Genomic DNA, 15587 nt, shown 5'->3' on the forward strand with positions numbered 1-15587 from the left:
GCCTAAGATATACGACAAAAAACTAAAAAAAATTGTTTTAGAAATATTTAAGGCAAGAGAGTTAGCATCAACCCAAATTGAAACTCTCTCAAAGAAGTCTTCATTTCCTGGCTCGAGTGAAGGCTCACCCAGTAGTTGTTCAGTTATAGATGACGGGAAAAAATCGTCATTGACAAAAACGTTGTCATCAAATGGGCAAATACATGTTGCTTGAAAACCTGCAGTGATGTTCGATGAGGTGAATGAAAGGATAAGCAACAACGAGAAACAGGGGGATTTCATACAGAAAAACTGGAAATGGCTTTGCTATAATGATACTGCAGAAAGTACAAGACCCAGGATCAAGTGGTTGCAATTTGTGCGATGTAAATGGAGGCAAGGTTAACATGATCACATGATTAATTTTTGCTACCTGGATGGCTTCAATTGATAAGTAAGATTCGTGTTATCCATAATAAATAGCTGAGGTTTTTCTTTGTTTGGCATTACAGTGGAGACAAAATGATGAAGAAACTCAATGAACATTGAAGCAATGGTCCAGCCACTGTCACTAACGCCAGCAGCAGTACCAGGTGGAGCCTCCAAAGTCATCCTTGCTGTTGTCTTTTTTTTGGGAAGACCAGTATTGGTGGAATTAAGTGTACAGATGGTGAAACACAGTCAAGAATTGTCACAGTCTGTCCTTAACGGAACAAAGTTTGTCTTTGACAGCAAACAGTTTTTCAAAGTTTGTCAAGAACACAAGGTATTTTAAAGGGCATGCTATTAAAAGAGCACAAAATTTTTCTTTGACAGCACACGGTTTTTCAAAGTTTTGACAAGACCAAAAGGTATTTTAAAGGGTATGCTAATAATGTACACAAAGTTTGTCTTTGACAGCACACAATTTTTCAAAGTTTGTCAAGTACAAAAGGTATTTTAAAGGGTATGCTATTAGTGTACACAAAGTTTGTCTTTGAGAGCACGCAGTTTTCAAAGTTTGTCAAGAACAAAAGGTATTTTAAAGGATATGCTATTAAAAGTACACAAAGTTTGTCTTGGTGTTCCTCAAAGCAACATGAAATATTCTGTTCGATTTGAAGGTGAAGGTTTGTGGTTCTGATAATATACATTACAGAGCAAGTGAAAACTAGATTTTGTTTGAATAGAAGCTGTATATTTAAAAAAAATTCGTTATACAAGGACAATGACAATTACGTTTGCAATAACACTTCACTTGACAATAGTATATACATCTGGAACCTCTTTATTCCTCTTTACCTCTTTACCTGTATATCCCTCTTTAAGTCAAACAATCTTTGTTTCAAGTCAAATCATGTTTATGGTATTGAAAATAGAATTAAAAAAAGAATCAAAGGATGATTTTCGTCCTTCGAAGGATGAAGGAAATTGAAGGACATTTTTTCAAACTTATCGAAAAAAGAATATCAATAATTTATTTTTCGGGGGAATAAACAGGAAGCTATTACTTGTTTCAAACACAATTTTGCTGATTGAAATAAATTTCTGAGGGACGTAAATGGATAATTCATCCGTGTCATATAAGCTTCATAAAAGTTAAAGATGTATTAAATAGCCGAATCGTCGTGGATTCACTGGTCGGAAGATTGAGTTGAAAATTTCTGGGGAAGTTTTATATGGGGGAAGGGAGGACCTGACAGGACTAGGAAATTTCTATTCTGGGAATGGAGACAAAATATTTTCCCTTGTCCTCAATAAACATTATACGCTGCAGTTTTGTTCCATTTTTAATGCCGTCTTGGGAATACTTTCATCAATACAAGTAAATTCAATAGGATACCATTTCACCAGCACCATTTTATAGGCATGCCACCTTCTGAACGAACATTAAGTTTTTCAAAGCATTTCTTGGTAAAAAGTTTTCAACGGTTTTTGGAGGTACTGGTTGGTGACCCAGTAGTGACATAATTTTCAATCCTTCATTAATTAAATAGAGGTACTGTTTAAAGATGTAAATTATAAAACTCTCAGTTTCTATACTTTGTATAATACACATAACGGCGTAGTGCAATTTTTTTATTTTCAGCAGATCGTAAGCCAAAGTATATTTATATACAGCCAAAGCCATGTTTTGAAATGCTGATAGCTAATACATTACATTATTATATTATTACTAATTACATTATTAACTTTTCAAATTCATTTCTTATATTTAAGTAAGTAGAAATTTAATCAAAATCATAATTTTTTATATTTTAACGGATACAACAAATCAATGCAGTAAATACAACTCCACATTTTTGTTCGATATAATGTAAACGAGCCATTTCACGTCAATAAAGATAATTCTTTATCCAAATCACAGTGATCAGGGTATATATCAACAGATGTTTTAAACCAAAACTACTTAAAAGTGACAGTTTATGTCCTAGTCACTCATCCTCAGCTTTCCAGATTGACTGAAAGGGTACAAAGGGTTCTGGGAACTACAACCCTGATTTTCTCGGAGATTTTGGAGTTTTTAAACGATATTAAAATTACCTTGTGATTCCATCACATTTTCAAATGAAAAAGTCAATGAAAATGAGCTAGCTTATAATGTAGATCTGCTGTGCAGAAGAGAGCGAGAGTGAGTAGGAAGAGCCGTATTGGTACCAGCTGGCCTCTAGGCCTTAAACTTCTGGGGACAGGTAGCTCAAGTACTCGCACTTCCCATTAACCAAACAGAAGGGAGGAGGAGATGACAAAAAAGGGTATACCCTCATACAAAACCTGGAATTGGAACCTCGTGACGAAAGCACTTTTGGAGGCCTGTTCTCCAACAGGAAGAAGAGGTCGTAACGGACAAGTGAAGTCCTTCGATCAAAGTATGATAAGAAGAAGAAGAAAGAATTTATTATATATTTAGCGCAATATTATTTATATTTAATACAACTGATATTTAATAATTTGGTACCTTCTGTTCTGATTTCATGCAAATTGTACAGACTATGTAAGCAATGCCATTTCCGCTTTTTTCAGTATATCATCAAGTTTAGTACATATATCTGCGTAAAAAGCTGGTTTACTGAAGTTACTCAAATTTAATTTTTGTTTAGGGTTTTTCTTACACTTTATTTATTATTTCCTGCGTGGTAGTTTAAATATTTTTTTCTATTTTAATCTGTTCTTCAGGGTAATTACACCTGTGTTATTTTAATGTATACTTTAATTGTGTTTTAATTTTAATGTGTACTTTAAGCCAGGGATTTTTATTGACCTGAAGAACATTGTCGTCTTTTTCGCGTCTGTCATTCTGACAAACAAGATCTTACAAGTAATATAGGGCTTCCCCATCAATATAGGGCTTCCCCCATCACTCCATTTTTTTTCCCAAGATGTACATTTTCATCAAAGCGCTTGATGTAGATCGGCAGTAGACACTTAAATCCTAGTAAATACAATCTACATCATGGTGACAGCGGTAGCATCACGCTAGTAGAGAACGAGCCACGACCCGTAATAACCAAAAATAAAAATTGTATTACAAGTAGTGATTCGGGAAAAAAATCGCCATTTATAGCTGATTATGAAATGGTAAATATTATCTTTATTATTCTTTAATATCACGTTCTACGGATGAAGGATGACAGATTACCGAAGATTGTCCTTTTTGGCCAACCGTCTGGGGCTACACGGAAAGCAGGTCGTCCTTGTCTGTGTTGGGAGGATGTTATAAATAAAGATTTAAAGGAAATGGGAACTTCCTGGGAGGGTGTAAAGAGGGAGGCTTTAAATAGATTAGGTTGGAGGAGGAGCGTGCGTAGCTCTGTTGGCCTCAGGCGGCTTGGTGCTGCATTGAGTTATTATTATTAGTAGTAGTAGTAGTATTCTTTAATAGTAAAATGTAATTTCAAAAGACATCTATGGAGATTTCGGGAAATGGGTTCAATTCCCTGCAAAATGGGTCGAACCAAGATTTTGTTAGATTTTGGATCGAACCAAAATCTACACTATTGGGATCGCCATGGCCGAAAAAACTATACAGGAAACTTAAAGCCCTTTGGCTTAAATAACAAGGACAATTATTTTGCATGGGTAGCACTGATATGTCATCTATTTTATTTTTATTTTCCATTACTAGTTTGGCATTGGAGCATTACTGGAAGATATTGAAGGGTTCATTTGAAAAGAAATGGCTATACTTTTGCAATAGCAACACTTTTATTGCTATATAGTATATATTTGTAAGTAAGTATATCTACTTACTTTTGTCAGCACCAAAACATAATGTTAAAAATAAAATCGATTTTTCTGGCAAAAAAATGCAACTTCATACACAAAATTATGAATGAAGTCATAATTGCAGACTACAACCATAGTTGACGTTGTATTAAAACTATCTGAGAATGTCAGTTGCAATAACGAAATGTACCAATATGAAAAAGCTGACAGGTCAAGTCACCTTAACAGATAAGGTTGGTAATTCCTGAATTCATCTTGCATTAAGATCCACCATTAATGCATAAGGAAATAAGGTTTTATGGCCGAGTAGTATATATACTTTTGTAAGTAAGTACATCTACTTACTTTTCCAAGCACCTAAACATAATGTTAAAAATAAAATCAATTTTTTGGGCAAAAACCTGTAGCTTCATATACAAAGTTATGAGTGACATCATAATTATAGACTACAACCATGGTTGACGTTATATTAAAACTATATGAGAATGTCAGTTGCAATAGCAAAATGTACCAATATAAAAAGCTGACAGGTCAAGTCACCTTAACAGTTAAAGTTGGTAATGCCTGAATCCATCTTGCATTAAGATCGACCATTAATGCATAAGGAAATAAGGTTTTATGGCCGATTAGTATATATACTTTTGTAAGTAAGTACATCTACTTACTTTTCCAAGCACCTAAACATAATGTTAAAAATAAAATCAATTTTTTGGGCAAAAACCTGTAGCTTCATATACAAAGTTATGAGTGACATCATAATTATAGACTACAACCATGGTTGACGTTATATTAAAACTATATGAGAATGTCAGTTGCAATAGCAAAATGTACCAATATAAAAAGCTGACAGGTCAAGTCACCTTAACAGTTAAAGTTGGTAATGCCTGAATCCATCTTGCATTAAGATCGACCAATAATGCATAAGGAAATAAGGTTTTATGGCCGAGTAGTATATATACTTTTGTAAGTAAGCACATCTACTTACTTTTGCAAGCACCTAAACATAATGTTAAAAATAAAATCAATTTTTTGGGCAAAAACCTGTAGCTTCATATACAAAGTTATGAGTGCCATCATAATTATAGACTACAACCATGGTTGACGTTATATTAAAACTATATGAGAATGTCAATTGCAATAGCAAAATGTACCAATATAAAAAGCTGACAGGTCAAGTCACCTTAACAGTTAAAGTTGGTAATGCCTGAATCCATCTTGCATTAAGATCGACCAATAATGCGTAAAGAATTAAGATTTTACGGACGAGTAGCTAAGACCCCTCCCCCTCCCACCAAAAGCCATCTTCATAAGTTAATGAAGTTACAATATATGTCATATACTTATTGGTCTTTTTCATAATTCTGTGAAGTGAAAGTGGATTGATGTCAAGAATGCTATAAAGGGGCCAAACATGTGTTAAATAGCCAAAAAGTCTTTGGAATATTCTCGTTAAGACAAACATAAAGCTTTCACGCGGAATTCCAGAGTTTCTTGAATTATATAGTTATGAATCATTTTGTGCCTTTTGATTTCACATAAATTGCATAAGTTAGAAAATCAATAGCGTTTCCCTTTTTTATGGGATTAACACCAAAATTTTGATAAATTTCGAGTTAACAAACTGGTCAATTGAATTCATGCTCAACTTAAATCTTTATGTTTACAATTTTCCCAACTATTATTTCAGTGTTTTTGTTATTTTACTTTATTGGATTATTTAATGATTATACCATTTTATTACATTATCATTATATTATTTTATTACTTCTTGAATCGTGTTTTAACACTTAAATCCTAATAAAGTATTTCGTAGGGGTTCAAGACTTATAGAATAACCAAATTGTGTTTTGCAAAGGCAGGTAAGCCAGGTAAGCTCATAGAAATCTAAGCCGGAGCGGCCATATTATGGGAATAAGATTTTCAGCGTCTCTACTTTAAATGAAGACTCCATACCATACTAGGTCGGGGCACGAAGCCTTCAGGCCCCTCACCTCAAAATTTTATTCAAAGAGTATTTCTACAATGTTACATTTCCTTCGTATAGTGCATAAGTTATTGTTTTTTTTTTCAATTTTATTTGGAATTAACTTTCAAGCAAAATTGAGAAAATTCTGCGGTATGACACAAGGGTTCCATAATAATGATGAAGATGTTACTTACTTGTGACGATGATGGGGATACAGTTGATTCTATTTCTTCTTTAGTTGTCCCCTTTTCTTCTATAACTGCAGAAACAATACACTCTTCTTTTTTGTAATTTTCGTCTTCTTCTTCTATGCTTTTCTTCAGTGTCAGATTTTCCTTCTTCACGAAACTAAGCATTGTCTGCTGTCCACTAAATCTCCGTTTTACACCACGAGGACTTTCCTTCACTTTTTCAGACTTATGGACTTGTGTAAACGTCTTTTCCATTTTACTAAAAAATCCGATTAGTTTCTGCTGCTTCCCAGAAAATTCCTTATAGAATTTAGAACACGAGCTGGGTAGATTTTTTGCAGGGGTAGGTCTACCGTCAAACTTGGCTTCCACGGGACAATGGTCACTTCCCATAACTTCAGGTCTAATATCACAATGAGTACAAAACTTTGCAAATTCGCTATCGCATACTATGTAATCAATCCGTGTGCCATAATTATTGCTTCTTGCATTAATGGAAGTGTTCCAGCACGTATAAGCACGCTCGCGTCCAGGATTGAATTTTCGGAAAAGGTCAACAAAATATGGTTGATCATTTTTTTCTTTTAAAATTTCACTTAACCATTTTCGACTCGGATTATCCTCAAACTCCTATAAATAAAAATTATACAAAAAAGAAATTAAAAATCAACTAATTAAATAAAATGAAAAAAATCGCCTAGAGAAGATTTTTGTTCCTTTATTTATCTTCCTTTCATTCACCGTTTCCCTTCATTTGTTCCTTTCTTTTCTCGTATCAATCTACCCATTCTTTCGTATCACTCTTGATAATTGTATCTTTCTTTTGATTGTATCTTGATTGTATCTTTCTTTTAATAACGTTGTTAGATAAATAAGTAAAAACAAGGCATGTTCCATTGCACATAAGCTCTGAAATATCTAAATTAAGTATTAACATAATCATAATATTAATCGCTAGTTTTAAGTGATGAGGGCGAAAATCATCAATTTCAATTGAACTGAGAAATCATGACGTGAATTTAATTTCTCCTTCCTGTTTATCCTTCACAAAAACTTATATGATTTATATTCTCCTGGGAGGGATTGCCATTCTCAGCAATAATTTTACTTTCTTCTTTTTGAGCGGTGCAAAAACGACACGTTCCTTCATTTCATTGTAATTTTGAATCGGTTGTCTAACCGCAGACTTTACTGTGCAATGTTTTCGTTTAGAATTACATGAGACTCTCGCTGTCGTTTATTCCATACCTTTTGCTTTAGCTATTCGATTTCATTTGTCACATTCACATTCGTCATAGATAGCAAAAACGATACGGTCACCCGAGGAAAAAATGATGAAAGCTGCTCTTTAAATGCATATGAATGTCGTCATTCACATGATTGTTTTCTAAATTAAGGCTCTAAACGAATTTTCCCAAAGTCGTGATTTATCTAGATCGTTAGCGTACAATGTACAAGGGTTAGCATACAAATTTTCAGATACAAATTATGGAACTGTTTTCGAGAAAAAATATATACAAACAAATACAATTATGCTTGCCAAATGTGCTATGCCGCTAGCCAGTTTGTGTATTTCAATATATTTGTTTTTTTACGGTATAAAAAATATTATGTGATATGGTTCCAAAATATTTGATTTGTATGGAATAGTAGAGTCAACAATAAAAAGTTATGAAAAGATTGCTAATTATATCTGTTGGTCTTGGGTTGATAGCTTTGGCTAATCACGACGAAATCTTAGGTTCAACGCCAGAAGCAATTTTTCAAGCGAATTATTTTTAAATCCTTTTCAAAGTTTACTAAGAATTTAAAATCAAGATTATTCCAAAAATTACTTTGAAGTAATCTAAAAAAAAATTAGGCTTTATATAATAAAATGTGTCTTACAATCAAAGCCCAGAAATGGTTTCAATTTCAGTCATTTCAGTAAAAATTTAAATCTAAAAAAGGACAAAATATAAATAAAAAAATAAAGGTTGCATTAGGCAGTAGTTCACATATTTTACCTATCCTTGGTTAGAAAGAAAAATCAGGTAAGAGGAATAAATTTAAAAAGATGGAAATTATAAAACGGATATGGAGAATAATAAAGTAATCAAATAAGGCCAGAAAGATAGAAGTATAATACAAAATAAGAAAAAGACTTACTAGATTATTCGCGCCTTCACAATGGTCTATCCTTTGATGTGAGATGTTGAAATCTCCAGCCAAAATAACAAATTTGCCAGATTTTAATAGTTTCTTTGCACGTAAGTTCAGTAGTTCTAAGAATTTTAGCTTGAAGGTCAGACGTTCCGGTTTTTCTGGGTCTGCACGAGGAATATACAAGTTGAATATAACGACATTCTTTGGGACACCCTCTGGAAGCTGAAGAATACAACTATTTCAAGGTCAATAAGGTACAAGCAGCATGACACCCTTATTAATATGACTAGTGTTTCCGACCAGATATTTATTCCGAAACATCTAATAAATCTTAGAAGGCGACAGAATAAACCTTTCACATCAATGGGGTTGAATTAGGAATAGAGAGGCCATATACAGCTTAACTTTGAATCACATATAAGCCACCAGTAACCGTTTGTTTTCCAGTCAGTGTTGTGACATATGCGATTTAAATAACAGAAAAAAAAATTGTAGTAAATTATTGTTTTGGCAAAATGCCAAAACTATTCAACAACGCCGTGAGTTACTATGTTCTCAAGTAAAACAATTCAAAATAGGGATGAAACCTTTTTATTGACAGTGAATAGATATAAAATTATTTAACTGGATATTTCGAACACATATACAGTGTTCATCATCAGCAGTAAAACGAAGTTATCTACTATGTTCTCGAATGCAGGAATACATCCAAGAAACTTACAAAGATCCCATTTAACCGGAAAATGATAGGCCTGTATGGCGATAAAGTTAGCATATACAGGTTATTTGTTCTTCATTTTTATGGTCACAATGAACACTACGATTTATAGGAAGCTGTGATTAGTGACTGCCAACAGGGATACTTACTGGAAAGGACAAAACGGTGCAGCCTCCAAATACTCAAGAATATTTTCTTATATTTATATATATTCCATAATTATTGCGAAATCGATCTGTTCTGTAGTCTTTTCAATAGCCCCTCCCCTTAAACAGCAAACACAATTTTAGTAATTACTTCAATTTTATTCAATTGCAGTCACCTATGGCCGTTAAAAGGGTGGGTTAGGCAAAGGCGGATCTATGGCAAAATCTTGGGGGGTGGGCAATATGACAAGGGCGCCAATAATTTACCAAACTGACAGGTTTATTTAAAAAAAAGAGCGAGAAACAGAAAAAAACACAGAATGATGGTGCCAGAAAAATATTAACGAAAAGGGGGGAGGGTACCCACCGCTCCCCCAGATCCAAGAGTGGGGAAGAAGCAATTGAGCCAGGCTGCCTCAGACACTAAGACTGGAGGGGCGCATCGGCTGGGACTTCATTTATTTTGAATTCGGGAGGGGGTGCCATGTTCAATTTTGCCCAGGTACTGCAAACCCTAGGAGCGGCCCTGCGGCCATCCACCTACTGAAACGTCTTTCTGACACCGTATATGCCACCAATGGCCCTGGAGGATCTTCGCCCTTCTATACCCCTTTTCCAGATCTCAAAATAGATACTTGTGTAAATTTTAAGTAGATCTAGAAGCCCAGGCACAAGATGTTATTTTAAAATACTACTTCATTTTTACCCAAGTAATTATTTACATAGACGGAAAATCAAAAGGTACTATTTACCTTAGTTCTACCCCAAGAATGGCGCATGGACGGATGATAGATAGACTTATCTATTAAAAAATGAACTGACATCAATTTTATACAATCCTAATATAGGCTTATGTCAGATTTGCCTCTCACTCAATCGGACTATCAAGCCATGACTTGACGCTCAAAACTACTTGATTTTAATTCAAATGAACAGAAAAGTACGACAAACAGGAGTAATGCTAATGCTCACTATTTCTTCTAAAGGATGGAACGCCATTTGCATATTACTGAAACAAATCATTTAAAACATTTTGCCTTTGATAACGAAGATATTGTTAGGAATGAACATTAATATATATTAAACAGTCAGTCGAAACTTATTATCTGTTTCAGTAACTTTGATGTTTGACTTTCTTTTTTGTGACTTTCTTTCTGTTTTGACTTTGACTTTCTGATATTCTGTTTTGACTTTGATAACGCAGACAGGAATGAACATTAATAAATATTACACAGTCAGTTGAAACTTATTATCTGTTTCAGTAACTTTGATGTTTGACTTTCTTTTTGTGACTTTCTTTCTGTTTTGACTTTGACTTTCTGTTATTCTGTTTTGACTTTGATAACGCAGATATTGTTAGGAATGAACATTAATATATTTTAAACAGTCAGTCGAAACTAAATATCTGTTTCAGTAACTTTGATATTTGACTTTCTTTTTTGTGACTTTCTTTCTGCTTCTTATTACAAATAGAAACACAAAGCTCGAAATAAGAATTGTTTTCAGTAAAGCGCAAGCAACGTTCTGATCTTTGAAAGGCAGATGAGGCGTTAGTCATACTCCTGTTTGTGGTTATTTCTGTTCGTTGTAAGTTTGACTAGATTATTTATTATAATTTCTGTTCGTTTGTTTTATTTATTTATTCATAATGTTCATCTTAAGCTTGAGTTATTATTCAACTTTATTTTACTTGTCTATGTCTAAATTTTGAACTTTACTTTTCTTTTTCACTATATTTACATATATATATATATATATATATATATATATATATATATATATATATATATATATATATATATATATATATATATATATATATATATATATATATATATATATATATATATATATATATATATATATATATATATAGCAGGTAAAACCTTTCGCTAAGACAGTATAAAAACATGTAGAAGTATCAAAATTACTGAATATTTCAGCTTAACACTTGGAAAAGTTTATTAACCTCCCCCCCCTCAAATACACAAACAAAAAAACACCCTAAAAAAGCCATTAAAAAAAACTATAGAATAAAAAAAATTAAATGGTGAAAAAATAGCATAATTGGAAACTATATACAACGGTTAATGCACATTCTAAACAACTCCATAGTGTTTCTTCTTCTCTTTATAATATTGCTGTTTATATTATAAGTTTATATGGTATAATATGTTTTAAGTTGTTTATATGTTATAATATTGTGTTTATCCTCTTTATACTATTGAGTATAATATTATAATACCGTTATTATATATAATGTACGCTCTATGCATAACAAAGAAGTGTCACAATAACACTAAGAGAAAATACACACTTGGAGAAAAAAAAAATTGTGAACAAAAAGAAAAAGAGAAACAAAAAAAGTGTCACAGTAACACTAGGAGAAAATACACACTAGGAGAAAAAATAAAATTGTGAACAAAAAGAAAAAGAGAAACAAAAATTACAACAGAAATTCCGGATATATACTGACAACTTAACTTTTTAACACTTATTCAACAAGAGTGAAATACTATGAGGCTTTATCATTTTACGTTCAAATAAAGATGTTTTTTGTATGTATGTATGTGTGTTTATGTTTATTTCCCATCATATTGCAAAAAAAATACAAAACTGACGGAGTAATACGAGAAAAAAAAACAAAGAAAAAGTAATACGAGAAAAAAAACAAAGAAAAGAAAAAAACGCACTTCTAAAAAACGAAATCAAACCCAGCATTTATAACATGAAAAATCTATCGGAAAGCAATTAGCAAAGTGCTATTACTGTCCAGGCGTGTTATATAACACTCATTTCGCTTTTCTTGTACACACTGGACTAGCTACTCCGTAACGTTGACAGAGTTGCATTACTGGTCCATATAAGCAATCTAAGCAGATATTTTGCATCTTTGTAAAAACACTTCACTTAATGTCACTGACATCTGTCTGCGAGAAAAGAGACCAAAATGGGGCAAGCGCAAGCAAATGGGGAACTACAAAAGCATTATATAAAGTAGCAAGGATGCGACAGTTGAACTTGAACTTCAGCGCTACGAACAGGCTATATGCCTTCCTAGTTTTATTCGTGATCTAATACTCTATTCTAGACATCAATTTTGTTGTTTCACGCCTTTAGATGAAACATTCACCGCTTCAAATCAACCTCAACATAAAAAAAATATATTTCTGAAACAGCTAGATGAGCAAAATATTTGGAATCAGTTTATTTTTCTGAGCCGGGTAGTCAAAGAATTCTTTATCTTGCAATTTGTTCCGGGTCAAACCATTCCCTTCCTGGACTGTTACAGCTTACAACGCTAGGCACTGGACAAAAGGCACATCAGTGGAAAATCGACAATTCTGTTGCAGGAGTTAGCAAATATACGAGACAGTTCATCCATTGTTTGACAAATCTCAAGAACACCGAACCGTCGGAAAACGTAACTATTACGAGTCTAGATGGAGATACTGAAAATTAGTTGCAGAGCCTAAGGAACAACAATCAGGTTTGCTATTTATCAGAGGCGGAGAAAAGTTTCCAAAAGGGCGTCAAAAACAGGGCATGTGATTCGAAATCGTGCTATATAAACGACCAGGAGCTGCCTTTTCAAATTGGCCCTTTACCTTGGCGATAAGCTTAAAAAATCGTGCCCCCCCCCTGAACGAAAATTTGTTGATACAGTACTGATTTAAGCTAGTTCTTAATCCTTAGATAACGTTATAATTACTTTCTTTGCTTCCGTTCTTGCAAGGTGTGAAACAATTGATATACATCTGTTATATAAAAACTTCAAAAAAGTGAAAAACAAGGGGGTAGGGGTAGAGGATCCCTTAGCGTAAAACTCGTAATTTTCTTCGTAATTTAATTATATGTATATAATATCTATGTTTTTGCGACTAGTCCAAAAACTTCAGGGGGTTGAAACCCCCAAATCCCCCCTTAGATACGGCCTTCCTTTGACCTAATATAAAACGAACTAAAGTGAGTTGATATGCAATTAAATACGAGAATTTATCAAATATATTTATTAAAGGGATTAAATAAACGAAAACAAATAACGGTTACAAAATATGCCCGAAAAACACAGCAAAATACTTGATTTTCATAGTGTCCAGAATATCATACATTCAAGATGCCCGAAAATCTATTCCAAAAAATTCCAAAAAAACTGTATAATTTCAAAAATAGGGAATTAAATGCTAACAAAAAACTCCCATTATGGAATAAAATTCAGCATGTATTAGACACCTAAACGCAATATAAGTAAAAAGTGATATTTTTCACTTTTTTATGAAGAGAATGAATATATATAAATCATGCAGTGTACGACCTGAGGGGGGAAAACCTGTCCTTATATTTAAAAAAATATGATTTAATTTTGATAGTTATACTTTATTTCGGAGCGTAATTACACTGAACGAGCTTTTTTTTCTCAAAGCATTGCTGTTTAAATTTAAATTTCGAAACGAACAGAAATTATTCCATATATAATAGGGTCTGCTCCTCGACCCTCTCCCCCACACTTTGCACTGAAGTTTTACAAGACTTTAAAAATACTCCAAAATTAATTTTCAATTGGGTTTGAGCAGTCGTTCTTAAAAATAGGAAGAACAACTAAATTTTTAGTGAAAACAAGGTTTTTGCTAAGACTCTGAAGTTAACCCTGAAGTTTCACAATTCTTTAAAAATAGCTTCAATTCCAACTCAAAGTCCCCTGTGTTTTCTGGTTATCAATTTTTTTTTTCTAGTTATCAATTAGATTAGTCATCACTGTGTGTGTTTTTTGGCACGATTTTGAAGATCCTACTAAGACTATGTTAAACCGGTACCATTTTTCGTTAATTTACTGTGTTTCTTAGTTTTCTGTTTAATAGAAAACAACAGTTGGTTGTTTTTCTAAGTAATCGGTTTCCTTTTCAGTTGAAAATGATAATTAATTTTCTTTTTAAATGATTTGTTGAATTCTCTTTAGTTGAAAATGATGGCCAGTTTGATGTTCAACAAGAATAAACACAAAAAGATATCTAACGATTTCATAGACATTCTAACCTGATTCAACTGACCCAATAGCTATGTGTTGCAGCTGACTAGGCTGTGTTGCTATGTGTTGCAGCTGACTAGGAATGTGTTGCAGCTGACTAGGCTGTGTTGCTATGTGTTGCAGCTGACTAGGAATGTGTTGCAGCTGACTAGGCTGTGTTGCTATGTGTTGCAGCTGACTAGGCTGACTAGGAAAATATTGACATACATTGTATGCTTTGGTTGTGGACGGTCAAATTAAAGATGATAACTCCTATTGTATATGCATTTACTTAGAACGTTCATCATGTTATTTGTTGTCGTTTTTAAAGACAAAAAAAGTCGTCATTTTGTTGTCATTTGTTGTCATCAAGTTGTCATTTTTAAGGAACAGGATGACAAAGTAAACTTTAGCGAAAAGAGGGGGCGAAGGAGAGGACAGCCTCTTCATTTGAGGAGCAATTTCGGCTCTTTTCAAGTTTTCATGTCGCTATTTACTTGAATTTGGAACAAATTATTATTTTATATTTAATTATGTACTTAAGTTAACTAATATGCATTTCCTTTTTGTAGCATCAGACCAAATACTGTATTCTTACATTTTTTGTTAATATATGAATGAATATTTAAAATAAAGATTTGAAACTGGAATGGAAAGCAAATCTCAATGTGTAAAAAGATTGCCCAAGGTCAAAAGCCCTTAATAGAAACAAGTCTTGGTTAACTTGTTCTACTCTAATGTTGGAGAGCATATATTATTAAGGAATACTTTGAGCCACGAGTTATAAGAATTCCTTGGTCTCTGTGAAACCCAAGCGTCTTAATGATAATCACCCTGCTGGAATTGCATCAACAGACTTAGAATAAAGCTCAGCTTTTTGCCCAATGAAAAGATTGGGCAAAAAACTGGATTGGGCAAAGATTGGGCAAAAAATCAATTGCAAAGAAGCAAAGATCGCTCAATGTCAAAAGCCCTTAATAGTAACAAATCTTGGTTAAATTGTTCTGCACTAGTGTTGGAGAGCATATATTATTAAGGAACACTTTGAGCCACGAGTTATAAGAAGTCCTTGGTCTCTGTGAAACCCAAGCATCTTAATGCTAATCACCCTGCTGGAATTGCACCAACAGACTTAGAATAAAGTTCAGTTTTATAAAACTATAACTCAATTTGAAAGATAAAGCCTAAAAACAGGAACAGTAGTGTTATTCACGAAAAATTTGAGGAGGAG

At 33.2% G+C, this 15587-nt stretch overlaps 1 protein-coding gene across 5 annotated transcripts in view; it reads right to left on the minus strand.

The window, feature by feature from the left end:
* Positions 1 to 15587, minus strand: part of LOC136035626 (DNA-(apurinic or apyrimidinic site) endonuclease 2-like) — a 46822-nt gene that overhangs the window by 14756 nt on the left and 16479 nt on the right. For all 5 annotated transcript variants that reach the window (XM_065717519.1, XM_065717520.1, XM_065717516.1 and 2 more), the window contains exons 5-6: positions 8491 to 8709; positions 6346 to 6972 (exon numbers count right to left, since the gene is read on the minus strand). In XM_065717519.1, coding sequence (XP_065573591.1) covers positions 6346 to 6972; positions 8491 to 8709 — 846 coding nt within the window. The remainder of the gene's footprint in view (positions 1 to 6345; positions 6973 to 8490; positions 8710 to 15587) is intronic.

Source organism: Artemia franciscana, chromosome 14, assembly GCF_032884065.1.
Source record: "Artemia franciscana chromosome 14, ASM3288406v1, whole genome shotgun sequence".
NCBI lineage: Eukaryota > Metazoa > Arthropoda > Branchiopoda > Anostraca > Artemiidae > Artemia > Artemia franciscana.